Source organism: Anoplopoma fimbria, chromosome 4, assembly GCF_027596085.1.
Source record: "Anoplopoma fimbria isolate UVic2021 breed Golden Eagle Sablefish chromosome 4, Afim_UVic_2022, whole genome shotgun sequence".
Classification (NCBI taxonomy): Eukaryota; Metazoa; Chordata; class Actinopteri; order Perciformes; family Anoplopomatidae; genus Anoplopoma; species Anoplopoma fimbria.
The window spans coordinates 4,741,779-4,763,313 of NC_072452.1; the positions used below are offsets into that span (position 1 = coordinate 4,741,779).

The window sequence follows — 21,535 nt, forward strand, 5'->3', positions numbered from 1 at the left end:
TATGTTTTTAGATGGACCTCCAAGAATTGAACCTAGCCAGGCTGCTTTTGGCTGCCGGTCTGCCCGGCCAGATGCACTCACGGCTGGGCTCTGGGAGCAGCTCTAGTCCTTGTACTCCAGCCATGCAGAGAGCTCACCTCAACCAGGTACACACCGCTCTCGTCTTCTTTTCCTTTTTTATATATTTGAATCACTGTTTTGTCAAGTCTGTTCTTTTCTATCTTTACTATCTATTGTGTTAGGATGTTTTTATACACAATTTAAAAGTAACCAATCCCCATGGCCATTCCACTTATTTTTCCCCAGAATGCCAATCTGCACTCGAGTCGAGGAGCCCCTTACAGCAGCTCCATGTCGGACATGGCCATCTCCCCGTTGTCCCCGTTTCCCCCCACGTCCCCGACTGACGATGTCTTTTGGGACTCCCGGACGCCACCGAAAGTGAGCAACAAGTGTCCTTTATTATGAGTTTATACAGCAGCTGGTTTAGATGACTTACAGAAACCAGGCCAACGTTGGACTGACCGAAAGAGGAAGTTGTTACGGTCATGCCAGGCGGCGGGTGTAGCCTGCATCACATGAGGTTGGCATTATGGATTGGCGTGTGCTAAGCATCCTGTATTCTGGTCATAAAAATCTAAGGAAGAGGTGCACGCAGCACGAGGTCGGCACGATGTGGGTGTGTGTTTGAGGAGGAGGGGGGTTGTGCTTTTGAAGCGCTTTTAACTTAAAAACATCTCAGCGATTAACACACCTCACATACTCAAAAACACAACAACTGTCTCCAAAGCTTTAATACTGCTGTTCCCACGCAGAATATGCTGTTAGGTGTATTTACTAACAGAACACCATATGGAGTTGATAGAACAGCTAATAACTACTACAGAGAGAGGAGGGGAGCCCAATAAATCTGTCTGTTTGCTGTGTTATGTTGTGGATCTAACAGGAGGCCATATGGAGTCGGTAGAGCAGTTAATAACTCCTCGCTCCCTCATGTGATCGCAGTGTGGCGGCTCGACCTGCTTTAAAACACTCAACTTTTCGGGGAGCCCAGACCACGATAGGGTTCGCTCCAGAGAGCCAGGCATTTAATGATTTACAACTGTCTGACTTCAAATGAATTCTGACGCTCTGACTTCTTAGTAGACAAAAAGCTCTTATTTTGAATCATGTCGCAATAGTAGACAGGAAACGACAGACACCGACTGTGTTTGTGTGTACGTTCAGGGGAGACAGATGCAGGATGTGGGCAACTTGTCAGAAGGTTGATAGGTATTCCCACAGTTCACTTCCTGCTCTGCTGGGTGTGTCTTCCTCATCCGTGACCAGGCCATGTGACCCCAGGAGACGAGAAGTCAAAGGGTCACCAGCTGGTTGGCACGATTGAGAGTTTGAGAAGAATGAAGTGTTGAAAGATTCCTTTTAAAAAAGGGCAGTGCTTTGCAACACTTCACACAGTTTGATCACTAATACATTTCACAACGTTGTTCTCGTCACAAATGCAACGCAGTTGACAGAAAAAGGTTTGGAAATATCCCTGAGTCACATAATGTTTCCCCACCTCCTGGGAGATTTTGGACATTTGGAGTTAAAAGGAGCTGCATTGAAATGTGAAGAAACAGCAAAGCCAAATGCTCTCATTAGATTCTCAGCAATAAATAATTCCTGGTGGCTTATTATAGACTTTATTGGACTCTGCTCGACACCCTTTGAGGCACTTTAGGGGTTGCTGTACATAAAGGTTTCATAAACCGCAGCAACCTTCCCATAATAAGCTGAAAACCCTGCTTGGCTAGACGCAAGATCCTCATTAAGATTCGAGCTGTTCCAAACTTTTGCAAAGTGAACCAAGCTATCAGCCATCTTTGTGTTTTCAATGACCATATGTGTTTCTGTGGAGTCTGTTTTACTTGACTCTTCTCCTGCTCTCCGCTCAGGTCCCAGAACGCACCACCTCCAAGTTCTACTGTCGAGAGCTGGTGATGGGACACAAGAGGGCCGCCTCAAGGTAGAGCACAACGACACTGAATACCCAGTAAACACTCAACCAAGACACGGAGATATGAGTCGCTTTTGAAGGTCGGCCTTGGTTTTGTCTGTACATGAGCCAATGACCTAATATCCCTTTTGGTCGTGAGCTTTAGAAGATATGGAATCTATATTTAATATTCAACTGAACTATCTGTAGTCACATCAATCTTTTTTTTTTAGCCTGCAGCTAAAAAAAACACTATACTTTTCTTGACTGCACCAAATGACAAACGAACAAAGTTAGCGCCTAGCTTGGGAACATAGCGTAGCATTTAGTAGCTAAAGAGGCAGATATTTCCGTCAGGAGGTGGTGGAGACCAAAAGAGAGCTGAAATGAGAGTGAATATTGGACAGTAGTATTGCCACATGTCTATTGGTGGGCATATAGGCAACTGTTTGCTACCATGTTAGCCATGATGTCTTAGGTGTCAATAGGTCAAGGTTCTGTTTAAAGGTTGTTTCACTGACCCTAAATGGAAAACAAATATCAACTAATACCCCTTAAACACCTAGTTTTTGTTTCTAGTTAGCCATTTATTGTTTATCACATTCTTGAGACATGCGTATTGCACATGCTCTTTTTTTTTGTATGAACTGTGTACATTGACAGGATCAATCTAGTTCATAACAAATGGATGCTTAAGACTGACTTTACATTCCCTTGCAACATTTTTTTAATCTTGAAAATAAAAAGCCATAGTGTACTCTTCCATCAAAATCGTCCATCAGCTGATGTGTTGATGAGGCAGTCCTTCCTCTGGCTCATACCTAAGGAGAGTAGAGTTATACCAGTGAGATGTGTCATTACTAGTGAAATACAGGTAAGCTAGTTTAGCGTACTATCAGCTGAGGTGGTCGCCTCAAGCAGCAAATGTGTGTGTGCATTGCTCAGCAGCATAAAGATACAATGCATCTGTCTGTCCTTAAGTTGGATACAGGAGAAGTCTTAGTCTCCAGTAGAATGTGAATAAACATTCTTTATTTATAATATATTTGGTATTGCAACTATGCTGTGAGCCGGCGGCTCTTTACCCAACAGTTATCCTTTCAGCTAAAGCGAACCTGATTTACTGTGAGGGTTTATAGCACACAACGATTCAGCATACTGGCTTTTAGAGAACAATCGCTCATGGGAGGATCTGATTAGTTTAGCTTGGACTTTTTCGATTAGACAAAACTAATGGCGATGACATCGGGTCACTGCATCGGCAGCGTGAAGGATATACTGATGATGAGAACATATAGAAGTGTGTAATGTATAATTCACCCTCCGTCTGTGCCACTCTGTATGTGTCTCTTTCTCCATCTAGTGGCAGTTCAGTGTCTGCAGCAGAAAAGAGTGGACGGCCTGGGTCTCATGGAGTGTCCTCCAGCAGCAGCAGCCACCAAGGTTTGTGCCCACCTGAACCCAGCACCTCGCTAAGCTTAGACTCACGCTGTTACCCGCTGTGTGAGCAATAAAATACAGGTTCAACAAATGTGGTCATAGATATAAAATGTGTAGTTCTGTCTGATATGATGTAGTTTGTTCTAGTTCTCTGTTTGGGTTCCTACATGACAAGAAATAGAGACTACATTGTGTTGACCTTAGAATGTAACTCTCAATATGCACAAATGTACGGAATCCCTGAGAGGCAAGTGAGAAAAGAATCCTAGTGACAGATTTATATTATTTTACGACAGAACAACAGGTGATAACACATTTTCCCAGATAATCTTTGTTAAGCTCCTTAAAAAGGTATCTTTAAACAGGTGGGAAAAATAAGTTTTTACAGGTGATTATTATTTTAGAGTTCAAAATATTCTTTTAAAGGAATTTAGAGATTATTTTAGCAAAACCTTTTTTTCACCCGGCTAAAAGGTTTTTTTAAACTTGTTCTTAAGTCATAAACACAGGAGAGTAAACAATTATATGTCAGACTTGGAAAATTGATCACGAGAATTTCCATACTAATGACAGTATCCTATACAGTGTTCTTTTCTATGATTAAAGATTAAAGACAACAAATGACGACTGTTGCGGTCGGCCACAGTTTCAGCTCAGCTCTTGACTTCACACAGATGTGGCTTTGGTGTGAACTAACGCTGTGTAGGTGGTCGTGTGTGTGTGCCCACACAGCTCATGCTCATACTCGCCACGTACAAAACATCATCCTAATACACATTACATTACAGTCATTTAGCAGACGCTTTTATCCAAAGCGACTTACAGTCAGTAGTATATTACATATCATTCACCCATTCACACACTGATGACAGGCTACCATGCAAGGTGCCACCATCAGACTCTAACTAACATTCATGCAACATCCAGTCCACACCGATGGCAAGCCTTCAGGACACACACAACAAACAACAAACGACTCATCATCTCTGTGTTCTCGCTTGTTGTGACTGTAAGAGATAGAATGAAGAATATGATGAGTAGTTTAGAGTTTCCTTCTGTGGGGAGTTGGGAGGAAACAGCTTTAGACGCCTCCCACTCAGTTTGGCTGTGGGCCTCGGCCTTTCTTTGTCTCCGACCCGCAGATCAGAGATTCTCCTAGAGACTCGTACAACTGCTACACTGCTGTAAAAAGCTTTTTATCTGAAAAGGCTGCTTTCCTCTTTGAACTATACTGTTGTTGGAAATGGTATATGTAGCACAGGTATATATATATAAATACAAATTGATTATGATAGCTTTGTTTATTACCATAAAAACAGCCAGTAACCCCTGTCTATCAGGAGTAGTACTGGTGGTGCAAATTAAGACTGCATTTCCCATGAACCCCTTTGATTCATGTAAACAGGAAGGTTTTGTTGCTCCATTAAATTATTTACCAGAAACTCTTGGTATGTGGTAGAAGGACAGTGGCCGTCATTTTTGTTCTCAAAAAGGTTTGAAGACAGTGTAGCAGCGGAAACAGAGTCAGTAATTCTGCTGCCATTTATTGGCAACGTTTTACCCAACACATCCATGAACGTGACCACCATTTGTAAACACATTAAAGCTGCTCTAATCAATATTTTTGTGTTACATTTATGTGTAATTTTAAAGGGGTTGAACGAATTGACAGAGTGGTCACACATTGTTTTAGTTTTCCAGTCCACAACCTTACTGGATGCTGAAAAAGCTCCATAAACCCACTGTACGCTACCTTCTCAGCACCAAAGCTATCAAGCCCAGTGATACACAACCACCCATGTAGTGGTTCCATGTAGAGGCCAGCTAGGCAGCCATGTTTCTGACAATGGCCTCCTTTGTCCACGGTACCTATACCTCTAACCACTAATGTTGGTCTTTGAGGGGTTCTGCGGTTTGCTTAACACCACCCTGCTGCTATAAACACTACTGCTACTAATCTAATGTAACTAATGAGTGTGTGTGTGTGTGTTGTGTGTGTGTGTGTGTGTGTGTGTGTGTGTGTGTGTGTGTGTGTGTGTGTGTGTGTGTGTGTGTGTGTGTGTGTGTGTGTGTGTGTGTGTGTGTGTGTGTTGTGTGTGTTGTAGGCTACTTCAAGCTGGAGAGTCCTCTTGTACAGCACCGTCTACAGCAGCACAGGAGGACGCAAGATAACGTAACCAGTGGACACACACAAGTAAATGACTTGTTTTTTCTGAAAATGTTCCCAGCTGTGACCAAACTGTGCTGTTCTGCCTCACATTAATACACATGGAGACAGTGACATAATCAGAAAATCAGCTTAGCTACATTGATCTTGGATTCATCACAAATCGCACAAAATTGCCCTTTTCATTAAATGTGAAAGTCCCTCTACTAGATGTAAAAGTAGTTTTGTGTTATTATCTTCATCTGGACCACATTAAACAAAAGTCTATTTTTTTTAGTTTCTGCTCCCTCCGCTCTTTGTCCAGTCTTCTGACTCACCTGACCTTATTTACTCATATCGCTCCTCTCCTCCGCCATGCAGGGCGGGAGATCTGCTTTGGTTCGGCTTAACAAGGCCACAGAATACTCCTCATCCAGCGACGAGCTCGGCAGCAGTGACGACGAAGAGAGGAACAGGTGAGCTCTTCGTCATCGGTATAATGATTATATTATGCTTAATATATTGTTAAAACTGCTCCTTGATTTAAATACACCATGCACTTCAACATCTTTCCTATTAAACCAAAGAACTGCAAATCAGATTGGCAGGGACTGACTGTTGTGACAATTCACTGCGTCATTTTTAGTTTCACAATTATGAATTGTGAAATCTTGTGTTGCAAGACAAAATGTACCAATTGTGAAACCAATGTGATGAATCAGGGCGCTATGCGTACTCAGAATTCTGCTGCGTCCACTGAGAGCCAGAGCTACCAGGGCTAAGCTACACTAGCTTAAGAAACTGCTCACGTTCAAATGCAACCTTAAAGTCCCTTCTCTGAACTCAGGATTTATTGGAGCATACGGACCTTGAAAATCAAGCTGGGACAAGCTAAATCTGTTATCTGTTTACATTTTACATTCCTGCAAATGTTCCATTCAAGTTTTTACTGGGATACAATGCATTCATGTATGTTATGGCGAGGGTAATACGATTGTTTATTGTCTTTGATATCAATTATTTCACTTCTGGAGTCACTTTTTGATCCGAGGAAGTGAATCAGCCTGGTTTGCATCACCATCGATCTCGAGGACGTATCGATCTCGTCTCCATCTAATTAATGCAGTACCTGCAGTCAGGCTACGGTCTATAACCTCCGCCTGTCTGTCTGTATGTTTCAAGGTCTGGCCTGTCCAATGGAAAGGGGAGATACTTCAGAGGAATACCTGATGGCATCGTTCTGCAACCTCACCACAACCTCAACCAGGTGCCCTGCACACACAAAACACACACACACACACACTTTTTAAACGCTAGAGGCCGCAACATCCACACTGTTAGATGGAGATGACAATCTCTTCATACTTTGTATCTTAACTGTGTCTTACAGATCTCTCGGAGAGGTTCAGATGACACCTACCTACTACCGGACCTACTGCAGAAAACGTCCTCCTCCACCAGCAGTCCCACCCACAATGCACTGGGTCAGCAGCAGCGAACACGCGAGCTCAACTACTCACAGTTGCCCACAGCCCCTCGATCCCCCCCACACCAGGAGCTGCATGTGAGTTTATTAGGGGACACATTAAAAAGATCCATGATAGGATATTATCAAGTCTTTGGTTTAAAATATAAGAAAATCTTGATATTAGTCTTGAGTCTTGATATTATGACAATTTTTTTATTTTTTTGATAAAAGCAGGCTCTATAACCTGAACAGAGTAATGAAAGTTATTATTACAAGTTTATAGGCATTGTTTGAAAAGCATTGTCCATATCCTCAGGTGGTTCACTCAAGAAATATGTGACTTGTTGCATTAGTGACAATTGTCCAGCAGGGGGAAGTAGTGGCGAAGTTTAAGTGCACAGATACCACTTTTAGAGCCAATAGGGATTTGTAGTGATGATGTTTAGAGAGTGGAATAAAATAGATAAAGAGTTAATAGTGCCATTTCCATAAAGCTATATTATTGGCCATGGAGCCAAAACCAAAAACTAAAAAGGAAAGTCTTGAATAGAAATGTTTTTCTTTCTCTCTTGATGTTCATCATCAGGCCGTCAGCAGTCCGACAAGTAAAAACACCTCCTCCTCCTCCTCTTCCTCCTTCATGTCATTCATCGATCCAAGATTGATCCCCATGTCATCGCCTCCACAGAGCCCTGGTCAGTACATTTACACAGTTTACATACACTCACACCCTCTTGTTTACAATCAATGAATGATTTGACTTCATATAGAGTGGGCTGTGCTCACTTAACGACACCATGCATTGTTGACATAGTTGTTTTGTCCCGACACAGTGGGTAAAGATGAGCAGATCAAGAGGGAGAACCACAGGAAGGGCTCTGTGGTGAACGTGAACCCAACCAACATTCGACCGCAGAGCGACACTCCGGAGATCCGCAAGTACAAGAAGAAGTTCAACACTGAGGTTCTCTGTGCTGGACTATGGGGTTTGTAGTTTTATATTGCTTGTTTTTTGTTGAGGTGTGTCTCACTATTCACTGTGTCTCTTTCAATTGGTCTTTCTAAGCAAACAACGTCCATATTCTGACAGTGTGAAGACTCCATATTCTGCATTATACAGATTAACTGCTGTTTTACTGACACAGTAGATGGATGCATTCACTGCATGTCGGTTATGGGGTTTAAAGGTGGTGTTCGCTGTATCCCGCAGGTGTCAATCTATTGGTGGGGACAGAGAACGGCCTGTGGCTGCTGGATCGAAGCGGTCAGGGGAAAGTCTACTCCCTCATCAGCAGACGCAGGTTTCAGCAGATGGACGTGCTGGAAGGCCTCAACGTACTGATCACTATATCAGGTACTCGTACTGGAGGTTCAAGTATACAAAACACACTGATGACACATGATGAATGCATGCACGCAGTACTCAGCCGTCATATATAAAAGGAGTAGCTCTAGAAACACTTCACTCTTATCTCTCTCTGTGTGTCTGTAGGTAAAAAGAACAAGCTCCGTCTGTACTACCTGTCCTGGTTAAGGAATAAAATCCTCCACAATGACCCAGAGGTGGAGAAGAGACAGGGTTGGACCTCGGTAGGTGACCTGGAGGGCTGCGTACACTACAAAGTGGGTAAGTACACGCTGACAAGGGCGCACTGAATGGTATGATTTTATCTCTTTTCAAAGCTGTGAACTAGAAAATATGTTAACAACAAGCATTGTTTTAGTAAGACTGTGTTCCGTCTTGTTTCTTCAGTGCGTTACGACAAGATAAAGTTCCTAGTGATCGCCTTGAAGAATGCTGTGGAGGTGTATGCCTGGGCCCCTAAACCCTACCACAAGTTCATGGCTTTTAAGGTCAGTAACATTTGAGTGAAATGTATCTTCTGCGTTGTCATTGACTACGTTTACATGCACACTAATACTCCACCAATCTGCACCGTCAAAACAAGTCCGCCATCAGATAATGCGCTGCTGCAGGAAAACGGGAAAATCGATGAAATATTTATTTTTGTTAGCAATGTAAACAAGCTTAGTAGGAAAATTGTCTTTTCAGAATATGGGCAGAAAAGTGGAATATTTTGTGCATGTAAACATAGCCACTGTGACAGAATCGAGTTAGGAAAGACAATGCAAGCTACACGTTTTACAGTGATCTTCATTTAGTGACATTAACTGCAGGGCTTCTGAGGGATGGAGATGCAGACTTGTTGGTCTGTCCGTCCAACACTGTGGTCACCAGTGAATTCTGAAATACTAGATGATTGCTATGGAATTTGGTACAGACTTTTATGGTCCCTCTAGGACAGATTCTAATCAAGCATATGGAGTAACATGCAAACTTCAACCTGCTCAGCTAGTATCCTAATTCAATAGTTAAACCACCACCAACAAGTTAGCAATACTGTCCTCCGTTGTCTTTTTCTGTCCTTGTCACATCATTGATAAGACATGAATAGAAAAATAAAATCTAATAGGGTCACTAGCACATGCACATACACACTGATATGCTACATCCTGGCTATGAGAGTCATACACACACAGACTCTCAGCAGAGCTGTGTCCCATTTCTTTTGTCCTTGGTGGCCTGAGCTGCTTTTTTCTTCCACGTAGTTTAACCCTCTAAGGGCCCAAAATGAAGCACCTTGTGGAAATAATAGCTCCACTGTCTGAGGATGTTAAGCAACTGCTCTTCAGATAGTCAAAGTCACCTGTTGTTGAATTATTAATGCAGCAGTTTCAGTTAGATTACTGGTTTTACAGTTATGTTACTTGAAGTGCTCTGACCATCCTTACTAAGTTGTTTTGGTGTGTGTGTGTGTGTGTGTGTGTGTGTGTGTGTGTGTGTGTGTGTGTGTGTGTTGTTGTGTGTGTGTGTGTGTGTGTGTGTGTGTGTGTGTGTGTGTGTGTGTGTGTGTGTGTGTCTGTGTGTGTGATTTTGTGTACCCCAGTCGTTCAGGTCCCTGCCTCAAAAACCAATGTCTGTTGACCTGACAGTGGAGGAAGGTCAGAGGTTAAAGGTCATCTACGGCTCCTTATCCGGTTTCCACGCCATCGATGTGGACTCTGGAACACCTTATGACCTCTACCTGCCCACACACGTGAGAGTCTACTTAATATATTTAATGTTCAGCACGTTTGATCGTTTGTCTGCTTGTCCGTCTGAAGAATACTTTTTCAGGTTATTTGAAGAAAAATGTCAAACTTAGTATCTTAGTGCTTTTTTTGTGATTTTATGTTTCGCCTTTATGAGTGTTTCACTCTCAGACAGAGAAACATACAATTGAAGTCTACTAGGGCTGTCCCGAAAACCATTTTCGAGTTTTGAAGCTTTGTTGAGAAATATTTGACAATATTGAAGCTTCAAAGATGGCGTGGGGTTGCTGATGAAATGTTACCTCGTCTGGAAGTCAGTGGGTTTTGTGAATGGGCTGTTGGTAAGATGCCTGGAATAAGGACTGTGGTTGTCACAAGCATTAACAGATTTCAACGTTTTGTCAATATGTACATTTTGAAGCTTTTACTTGTCTTAAAGTCTGCCTTTACAGCCTTGTTGTGTATATTCACGCTCATGCCACCTTGGTGTAGTTTGTTAGCTTTTTAATTCTGCTGATAGCAGTCACACTTCAAAATCATAACAGTGGTGTTCATTCATGAGGATTATCTCGCTGATTCAATTCAATTCAATTCAGTTTATTTTGTATAGCCCAGAATCACAAATTACAAATTTGCCTCAGAGGGCTTTACAATCTGTGCACATGTGACATCCTCTGTCCTTCCCTCACATCGGCACAGGAAAAACTCCCCTAAAAAACCCCTTTAACAGGGAGAAAAAAGGAAGAAACCTCTGGGAGAACGACAGAGGAGGGATCCTTCTCCCAGGATGGACAGAATGCAATAGATGTCATGTGTACAGAATGAACAGCATAACAGAGATACAACACATTCAATGTATATGACATAAATGATTCATATAATAAGACTACTTATAATAACAGCAGCAATTATTACAGTAGAATTATATAGCTGATCAAAACGCTTAAGTATTATAAACGTCTCCAATGGCTTTTATTTGAGGAAACCAGTTGAGTCTAAAATACTGCAGCACTACACACATTACAGAAATATAAATCCCCATAAAGGAAAAGAGAGGGAGAAAACCTTGTTCTCTTTACAAGCCTCTCACAGATATACAGCTTCTAAAAAAAAGAAAGAAGGTATTTTCTCTAGTGGCAGGTTTTGTGGGAGTTTAAAAAAAACTGTGTCTGTTAGGATTTTAGACACGGAGCATCCCTTTGCATCCATCGAGCTACGCCCATACATGGCGTTTGAAAACGGCAGGGGGAGAGGAGACAACAACAACAACAACAACAACACAAACTGTCAAACGTTTCTTAAAAATTAGGAATTTAGCAAAAATGATCTTGGCAAAACTTTTTTTTTCAGCTTAAACACGGGAGAGGAAATACTGTAAACCAGACTTCAAAATGGATCACGTCATTTTTATTCTTACTTGCCTCTCTGGGCTTCCATAGACCATTTAGACAGTGTATATTTTGTATTTAAATACTGGATACTGTGACATTAGATATTTATAGATCTATAGAGCATATAGATCATATTCACACTGAAGCCGGAGCTCTCTATTGTACCTGAGTGTTACTTTGTCTTTCCATCATCATCAACATCATTTTATGATCTCTCTATTCAGCCGCATCACCTCACTCCTCTCAATCTCTCAGGATGCACTTCTCCTCCCCCTCTTCCTCCCACTCGCAGTCTCTAGATGTCAGTCATTGCTCTCCTGTTTTCCTCTCTCCTCCTCCCACCCATCCTAAAGCTGTCAAACACTTCTCTCTTTCTCTTCTCCTCTTTTCCTCCCACTCCGTCCTCCTGTGTGGAATTGTTCATTTGCCTGTTTTTCTCCTCATTTTGATTTCTCTTTTTGCTTAATTTACCTCTCTCTCTCTCTTTCTCTCTCTCTCTTTCTCTCTCTCTCTCTTCTCTCTCTCTCTCTCTCTCTCTCTCTCTCTCTCTCTCTCTCTCTGTGTTCTGTCCGTGGGCAGGTAGAGCTGACAGAATGTTGTGACTCATGTTCACATTTACATTCAGGTATGGCGTTTGATCTTTGGGTTGAACAGAGAGCTTGATAATGTGAAGCCTGGGTTAATAGAGTTTTTTGCCTGCATTCTGCTCTTCAGTAGATATCCTTGATTGTCGATTGATTTTGGACATCTTCATTTAGTCCAGAGCGTGACAAAAAGCCCTTTTTCCATAGACAACCACATAAAACGTAACGATCTGGTTTGTGTTTTAATTCATCCAATTATTAGTCAAACTACCGGCATGACTCACAGGATGGCAATGTTGGCCTGATGGTCGCTCAGTTTAACACATCAGATTAGAATATCTCATCAACTACTGAATGGATTTCCATTATATTTACCAGAGTGTGGGACCTTGGTGACCTCTAGAATACCAGAAAAAAACTAATGACATCCCCATCAGCCTCAGCTGTACTTTTTAAGTAAGTGCTAATTATCATTCTAACACCGAGAAATTGTCAATTTTGCGTTATTTTTGGATCCCACTGCTTTTCTTGGCAAGATCAGGTACGCAGCATCCCAGTACTCATCAAGAACTGGTTACCCGATTTGTTCAGGTCCTATGCCCTGACCCATGACCAACCCTGACCCTAACTACTTGAGGTCAATGCCTAACCTTAACCAATCATCTCCTCCTCCAGCAGCTACACAGGGAGGGTTGCACGACCAGCAGTGGGATTCATAATAACGCCTAAATGTTATAATTGCTAAACATCAGCATGTTGGCATTTTCATTATGGGTATGTTAGTGTGCTAACTTTAACATGCTAACGTTTACCGGAGAGGTGAGTCCAGGCTGACATCTGAAAGTATATAAAGTTCAGAGTTGTGAAACATTAGTATGCAGCAGCTTCAAATGAATCATAGAGCTTGTACTAGTTTGAGATTTTTCATTCGTCATTATAGCTTCAGTATCTATAGCAGAGACACGCGGTCTACCAATGGGCTTAATACCAGAGCTGCCAACACCAGTCTGTAATTACAGTGTGATGTACTGGTACTGCTTCAATACATCTTCTCTATTCCTAGTTTCTCCATTACTCACAAATAATAGGCACGTTCGTGAATATTTGGTGGCTAAGCATGGCAATCATTTCCACAGCGTTGTGATACATGTTGGTAATATTTCTGAAATGTTGTTCTAAGACTCCAACTTTCTTGGGTGACAAAGACTTATGGGAGTCAGTGAAGCGTTATCCATCTCCACCTCCAAAGAGCTCTGTGCAAAATGAATTTGTGTCTTTAAATGTGAACAAATCGCCCACTGCCGGTACAATTAGAGATGAAGAAGGGTTCTTTCTTTTTTTTTTCATCTGTATGTGGGCAAGTGAATCTAGCTGTAGCCTCTGGTGAGTCATATTCACATTCTGACACATCTGATTAAATGTGTTTTTAGAAGAACTAGAGAGGTCTTTAACATTGAGAATTTAAGCTAACATTTTCAAAAACTTTTCTTTGGTCTATTTTCTCAGACAGTATGAAGAGTAACCAGCATTTCAGGGGTAGTTTTGCCGGTTCATATACTGTGCACTATACCTCACAGTGCCTTGCATACACATGGTGATGAGTGGGTGGCTGCAGCAGGGACCAGGGTTCCTCTGCTTTCTATGGTTTAATGCTTTACTTAAAGGTTTGCCTCAACTTTCAATCATTTAATGACAATGTGGCCATAGTTCAAGAAAACCGAGGTCGACCTGATGACTTTTGTGACTTGACTAAACTGAAAATGATGAGTTCTTTTGTGTAGTTCATTAACAATTTTGAAATATACCGTACCATTAACTCGGATGAAGGAAATTTCTTCTACATATTTTTCATCATTTCATCATTTTCGTCATTTTTGCTCTCTGTAAGGGTTCAAAACAGAGTTTTATTGCCTTCTCTGTCTCTCATTCATGTTCTCAACACCTTTCACACACACACACACACACACACACACACACACACACACACACACACACACACACACACACACACACACACACACACACACACATATTGCCCCAGCCTCCCTTAATGTGTGCTACTTTCTATACGCACAGGGAGTTTGAGCGTGGAGAGGTAGAGAGAGACGGACAAGAGAAATAAGCTCCAAAAATACCTCCCTCCTGTCCTCCTTCTCTCGCCATCATTAACTGAGTTCGCCTGACCTGTTTTTTTTTCTCCTCACACTTCTCCTCTGGGATATTAAGCCCGTGTGCACACAGCCCTCTTCTACACCGGTGCCTTATACTGCTGCTGTTTGCCATATCATTTCAGCTCTCCAGCCTCAGTTCTTCTTCCTTTCTTCCTTCTTCCTTTTTTTCCTCTTTCATATACAGTGAAGCTTTCAACATTCTTTCTAACACACTCTCTCACTCAGAGAGCTTTTAAACCCACTCACTTACACCCAGACATCCTCATACTGTAGTTCACTTTATGTGCGCACTCTTGAGGACACTTCACACCTTCTTCGTAGCTGAATATCTGTACTCTGAGACACACGCACACACACGCACACTTTCTCATCTTCTATGCGCATCTTTCCATACTCACACACCTGCATCAACAGTATTCACTCACAGCTTTGATTTCTGTTTCCTAATCGCTGCTTAAACAATTGAACTACTCAAAAACACAATGCAGCACTCACCCACTTAAAGAAAAACACACACACACACACACACATCTTCAACGTTCGCCTCCGAACTATGTAAGAATGTTGATTCCACGGCAGAGGATTAAGATCGCGTTGCGTCTGTGGATGCCTGTTCTGATGCTCAGGATTGTGGTGGCTCACACTCTGGTACGGTATGAAACACGCTCACATGAACTATATTTATCCACTTTATGTAACATAACCAAACACTACCTAACTGTATTGTTTTTACTGGAGGAGCTGTGCTGCTGCACCGATCCCCTGTTTGTTCTCATGGGAGCTGTTGTTAGAAACATGTTTGTGAACTGGTTAGATTTAAGTTTCTGAAATGGATTGATAAATACTTTTTGAATGGTGAGATTTGAGTTTTGGAACTGGTTTGATAAATGTTTTTTGATGTGGTTAGATACATGTTTCTGAACTGGTTAGATACATGGTTCCAAACTGGTTTGATTTAAGTTTGTGAACTGGTTAGAGAGATGTTTGTGGACATGTAAGAGTAATGTTTCTGAATTGGATACATTTTAGATTCTGAACTGGTCAGATACATGTGTCTGAACTGGTGCAATTTCATTGAGAAATGTTGTTGAACTAATTACAGAAACGTATCTGAACATATATACATTTTTAACTGAGAAAGAAATCCAGCAACCACTACTATGGATGAGTGTTGCAGTGATTTACTTTGAAAGACTTGTTGTACTATCATACTGTCAGGTATTTCCTAATACTAAATAAGCAGTAGGATCATTTTAGTCTCTTCCTGAAAGAATGGCATTGAAATCCATATTCATATGACCTTTGTGCTTCAGTCAGAGACTTCATTTTAGTTCTTATTAAATCTCATCATTGAAGAAGAACTACATATCACTTTTTTTTCTTACTACTCAGAAAATGCCACCAGTGTCATTAATTCAATTCAATTCAATTCAGTTTATTTTGTATAGCCCAGAATCACAAATTACAAATTTGCCTCAGAGGGCTTTACAATCTGTGCACATGCGACATCCTCTGTCCTTCCCTCACATCGGCACAGGAAAAACTCCCCTAAAAAACCCCTTTAACAGGGAGAAAAAAGGAAGAAACCTCTGGGAGAACGACAGAGGAGGGATCCTTCTCCCAGGATGGACAGAATGCAATAGATGTCATGTGTACAGAATGAACAGCATAACAGAGATACAACACATTCAATGTATATGACATAAATGATTCATATAATAAGACTACTTATAATAACAGCAGCAATTATTACAGTAGAATTATAGTTATGAAAATAACAAGGATTTCTGAAAATTCCAGATAGCAACTTAATACTTGCCGGTTTTTTTTGATCATTTTTTGTATTCTTTGGTAGGCCACAATGGTTGTGAAATGTAAGACATCATTAGATAACATTTAACTGACATAAAAGAGACTGTGAAGTCAAGTCTGAGACAGTTGGCAGAATGCTGGTATATGAAACTGTGTTTATAATGAAAAGTAGAGAGATGTGTCCAAACATTAAAACGCACTCTACTGTTTGGGGTTTGCACTCATTTGGTTCATTTCTTTATTACTTTTTTTTAATGAAGTTTCAAATAGTGCTGATTGTGTGCGTTTGTTTTCCAGATCCAGGGTTCCATTCGCCCCCATGCCATCATCATTCTGCCTAACAGCGCCGGGACAGAGGTGCTGGTTTGCTATGAGGACGAGGGCGTCTACATCGACACCTACGGCCGCATCACCAAGGACACGGTGCTGCAGTGGGGGGAGATGCCTGCGTCGGTCGGTAAGCAACACTTCATACGCTCATCGTTACAACAGCTGGATCAAACATTATGGTTACCGCCCTGTGAATCACTGGTTCTAGATCAGCAGCTGTCCCGAGCATTGGGTACTAACCCTGAACCAGATTCTGTGACGACAGATTTGGGACACGGTGGGCTAAAAATAAGATGGTATTCATTCTGTGTGTGTGTGTGTGTGTCTCTCAAGCCTACCTCCAGTCAAACCAAGTGATGGGTTGGGGAGAAAAGGCCATAGAGCTGAGGTCAGCAAACACAGGGAACCTGGAGGGAGTTTTCATGCACAAAAAGGCCCAGAAACTCAAGTTCCTGTGTGAAAGGAATGACAAGGTAGGAGTTCAAGTCCAAATATCTGCTTAAATCTGCAACACAGTAAGCTGTATTTATGAAAACGTGCAACATAATTCCTGATCCTGCTTCTCTCTCCGGTTGCAGGTCTTCTTTGCCTCGGTGCAGTCAGGAGGCAGCAGTCAGATTTACTTCATGACTCTCGGTCAGAACTCACTGTTCAACTGGTAACAACTGGACCTGCTACTCTGGGATCAACCCATGGTGTCTGCCTTCATTATTCTGTTTTTCCTGGCAATGCCTTTTTATATTTGCGCCAACTGAGGCTCATCTCCGTGGATACTGGTACCCTTACAAAGATTGACCAAATATTCCTGGATCCATCGCTCGGTCTTGTCTAGTTTCCGTGTAAATGTGCGCAGATCCACAGCTGAGTTGATCACAAACTCCAGCTTGAATCCATCACTTTATCCTGGAATACTGCAGCGACACAAAAACATGGGCCCTGAAGTTCACCGCCGCCTCACCCATCCACGCAAGCGCTAACAACTAGCACTGTCACCATCTGTAATGTGCTAAGCGCACAGAGGAACGTTCTCATGCCTGATCTCCATACTTACCCTGGAGTCTGTCCGAGTAGGATTTCAAGACGCGAAACCATCACCGGCACCAGCCAGGCAGAAATCAAGACTCTTTCTGTGTCCTGTTTCCTCCAAATCTACCAAAAGCAAAAACCAATTCAGTCGATTGCCTTGCGACTTCTAATGAACACCAGTGAACCGTCTCTCCTACTCTCATCTGTGAGCACTGGAGTCCACAGATCAGTTTTTTTCCACATTCAGCTCACAGCTCTCCCGGATCAGTTAACCCCATTTTTTTCCTTTTCTCTAAAGAAAATCACTTGCTCAGCTTTTTATGTCTACTATTCACTCATATTTGCTTTAACAAGGCCTGACTGTAGTGTATTACTAGATCAACTGAATCCTCTGATGAACTCCCTGATGATTGCTCTTCCAGAGGAGTAATTCTCATTCTCCAGCTGTTGTCCTGTTTGTCTTCATGTAAGCAGCTTGTGTTAATATAGAGTGATATCAGGAGAACATTCATTCCCTCCATGGACACAGTCTGGGCATTTCCAGGACTGGGTCGGGACCTAAATGTGGACCAAGTAGGACAACTACTCCATCGCATTCCACATATCGTCCTAACTGCTCACCATTTCTTCCCTAATGATTCTCTTAATCAATTTCCATATCCATCATCCACCTGTGTCTGCAATACCTCAGCAGTGTTATTAATGAAGGCCTTCAGGAGATTCTTTCTGATTCACTGCGTTAAGCAGAAATCAAGGACCCAAACAAATACGTCAGTTACTGTACTGAATCTTTATTCTGTTGATTTTCCATATCCTATTATTAGACAGTATTATGATATGCACTATGAAATGTTACATTATTGAAATAAGAGTTCCCTTTTTTTCTTGTCTGAGGTGTCAGTATATGTCAGTATAGCACCACACAGCATGGATTCAATCAGTGAGGTTTAACCGGATCCATAGCTGTAAATATACCGTCCATGTGACCCTTATAATAAGGCAAAAGGACAGAATTGAATTACTGTCATTTATACATCTTTCAATAACTTTTGGCTATTCCTTATGTCATCCCTCGTTATCACCTGGAAGTCTGCTTTGCTCCTTGTCGAGCCTGAAATCAGTTGCCAATTAGTCATAAATGATATCTTGGTATACTTGCTGCATTGCACACTTTGCATTAAAATGATTTGATTAGGCTTTTTAGTAACATAATCTTCATAGAGTACCGCACCAGTCCCAGTGTGAGCATTCTCTCCACCACACAACTGGAGCATGTCATTTAAATTTGTATTACTCCATCATAAGGACAGTAGAGATACAAAACAGCTCCACTGTAACAGGCTCAGAATAATTTTCTTCATCTATTTTGTACAGCTTAGGATGTCTATATATTCTTGTAAGATGCACTGTTTTCTAAATATTTTATAAATGACAAGCCATCTTTATGTATGTGTACAGAATTATGATCAGGCTTATGAATGTGAAACTCCATCCCAGAACAGAGTTTGTGCATGTTATTTTCATGATCTATGAAAACAAAAAACAAAAAGGTTGTGAACATGAATATGAGCTACTGACGGTAAACTTGAAGATCAGACGGTGTGTCATATGAATAACTGTCAGGCTTTTTGCACACTGGCCACCTTGTACATGTTATTTTCCTTTGAAGTCACTTTTTATTTGGTTTCAAAGTGGAAACATTTGAAGCCATTCTGTAATCAGTATTGAAGATATAACTGATGGCCTCTGGATCAGTATTTCTTACACTAGCCAACGCGGGACGCACTAACTGCTGTTGAGCCCAGATGTGATGAGATGATCACGACCTGTTGTTTCCTCGATGTTTCTGTTACACAAAGAGCGTCAAAGCAAGAGAACCAAAGACAAAGGCTTTGATATATTGGCTCCCTTGAATCCAACCGTGTAACAAATCACAACTGACTCTTTGTATATGTATACTATCATACACTGTACAAAAGATGCCAACTAGACCAACACGTCAGACACATGGCGGCCTGAAGATCTCCCAGGAACAATGGGTCTGGCTACTCACAACAAAAGTATATGCAATATAATGTTGCTAGGGTTCATAAATTGAATAGCTTACATGTATGCATTAGAGAGATCTGCAGTGAAGAAATAATGGTCTTTACCTTTTAAATGTGAATTTACAACTTTCCGATCCATGTTCATTATACAGTTTTATCTATCAGATTCTTTGTTCAACTTAGTTATATTTTATGTCACATTATCATATATTTACTCTTGAATGTTTGCGCCAAATGTTTTATATTTAGTGATACTTTGAGTTTTTACTACGGACTTGATAGAAATATTGCAGCTGGTTCTGTGAGAATACTTTAAACTGGAAAATGAACTCTCTGATGATGGCTGTCTCATCGCTAAGTTGTTACCAAATTTCACACAGGGGTTTGTTTCAGTTGGACAGTGAGACACCAGAGCAGATAGTTAACATGGCTACAGTGCACGGAAAATACAGGAGGGGAAACTAATCTTAACAGGCTAACAGACGCAGAATTGCTAGCTAACGGGGGCTGAACATTTCAGAACCAAGTGAGCTAGCTTAAATTGTTATTAACTTTGCTAGCTAACACGGCTAAGATAGCGGGTTTCATGTTTTGCTAGCAGCAACAAACAAAAAACGTTTCTCTTGTACGCCGTTGCTTAGCTGTGTTAAATTTCCACATAAGATGAGTAAAATTTGACACAACTTTATTCAACAAACTGTAATTAAAATATATAAGATGGCTAAAGAATTTCCGAAGACGTTTAAAACATTTTGGACAATGGGAGTGAATTGTCAGTGCAGCTGACAACAACCGAATAAAGTGTGATCAAAATACATTTTTACCCACCAAAATACATTCTGAGCAGACGTCCCTTAAAACATAAGTGTTCATTTTATTTAGAAATCTTGACATCAATTTCAGGTGTCCTGTGTATGTAAATGACAGGGTGTTTGACATCAGACAATGCTCTGGCATGTGGAACATGTGAAAAAGTTTGTCTTGCCTTTGTAACTTATTCATTCTTTCATTACTAACTCAGAATTTGTGCGAATGTCCTCACAGCTTGATTCCATGTCCCTACTTTTTAAAACAGTTACTGTGAACATTTGAACACCTATGCAGTGATACCACCATGGTCAGATTAATTATAATTTGGCAATTTTTTTTAATTCGGTCCTGTAATGAGTGATACATGGAAGTATATGAATTATAAAAATTAGCTGAGCACAAAGGTTACAAAGTTAGATTTGTAAGTTGATGTTCTCTACATCGGTTTACGTAAAAGCCCTTACTGTAAATGTGCCAGTCATGTTCTATCTGCTTCGTTCTCCATCCTGCTTTGAAAAACAACATAAAACCAGTTCTGTCACATGCCACCCAGAGCCACCTAACGATGTGTTATGTGTGTGGATTAATCCATTTGTCATTCATCCACATTTTTCATGGGTTATTAGATCCAAACTTCTGTTTCTTCTCCCACCCTTCGTCTTCCTGTGCTGAACATTTGAGTCTAGCTGCACTAACGAGACCGAGAGATCAGTGCTCGTCCGCCTACACCTTCCACCGGTTAAGACCATGATGTGACTCACATCTCCAACTCTTTTCCCATCTTTCTGTCAACTCGTCTCTTTCATTCCCTCTGCGTCCTGTGATAATCTCTCTCTCGTTCTTGCTTCTCTCTAACACCTTTCACTATTCTCCAGCTCTTTGTCCTCATGTCTTACTCTCTATAGCTCTCCATTGTCTCGCTTTCTCTTCTGTTGAGTCTCTCCATCCTCCACCAGCCATGTTAAAGAACGGAAGGAAGTTTTATTTCATTCCAACCACACTTGTGTACACATTAATTTCAAAGCTTTCATGTGAAACATACCATTACCCATCTAAACTGGATCAGTTACCAACTTCATAGTATCATGAGTGTTAAAAACAGACCACAGAGTTTGCCTAACCCTGTTTTTTTCTGATTGGTGGGATGAAGCACGATGCAGAAAAACGCTAACTCAAAGCAGCTTTAATTTGTGGCACATTGTTTGCTATAAAGTGTTAAAGCAAGACTATGTAACTTT

General features: G+C 41.3%; 1 protein-coding gene across 2 annotated transcripts in view; it reads left to right on the forward strand.

Annotated features, from left to right (window-relative positions):
* si:zfos-2326c3.2 (misshapen-like kinase 1) overlaps positions 1–20,685 on the forward strand; it is a 59,606-nt gene extending 38,921 nt beyond the window's left edge. For both annotated transcript variants that reach the window (XM_054597811.1, XM_054597812.1), the window contains 17 exons: positions 12–146; positions 307–441; positions 1,938–2,008; positions 3,342–3,421; positions 5,524–5,612; positions 5,946–6,040; positions 6,747–6,831; positions 6,955–7,128; positions 7,619–7,727; positions 7,866–8,018; positions 8,243–8,386; positions 8,525–8,659; positions 8,786–8,886; positions 9,981–10,130; positions 16,381–16,540; positions 16,747–16,886; positions 16,992–20,685. In XM_054597811.1, coding sequence (XP_054453786.1) covers positions 12–146; positions 307–441; positions 1,938–2,008; positions 3,342–3,421; positions 5,524–5,612; positions 5,946–6,040; positions 6,747–6,831; positions 6,955–7,128; positions 7,619–7,727; positions 7,866–8,018; positions 8,243–8,386; positions 8,525–8,659; positions 8,786–8,886; positions 9,981–10,130; positions 16,381–16,540; positions 16,747–16,886; positions 16,992–17,075 — 2,040 coding nt within the window. In that variant the 3' untranslated portion in view covers positions 17,076–20,685. The remainder of the gene's footprint in view (positions 1–11; positions 147–306; positions 442–1,937; positions 2,009–3,341; positions 3,422–5,523; positions 5,613–5,945; positions 6,041–6,746; positions 6,832–6,954; positions 7,129–7,618; positions 7,728–7,865; positions 8,019–8,242; positions 8,387–8,524; positions 8,660–8,785; positions 8,887–9,980; positions 10,131–16,380; positions 16,541–16,746; positions 16,887–16,991) is intronic.
* Positions 20,686–21,535: the final 850 nt, after the last annotated feature.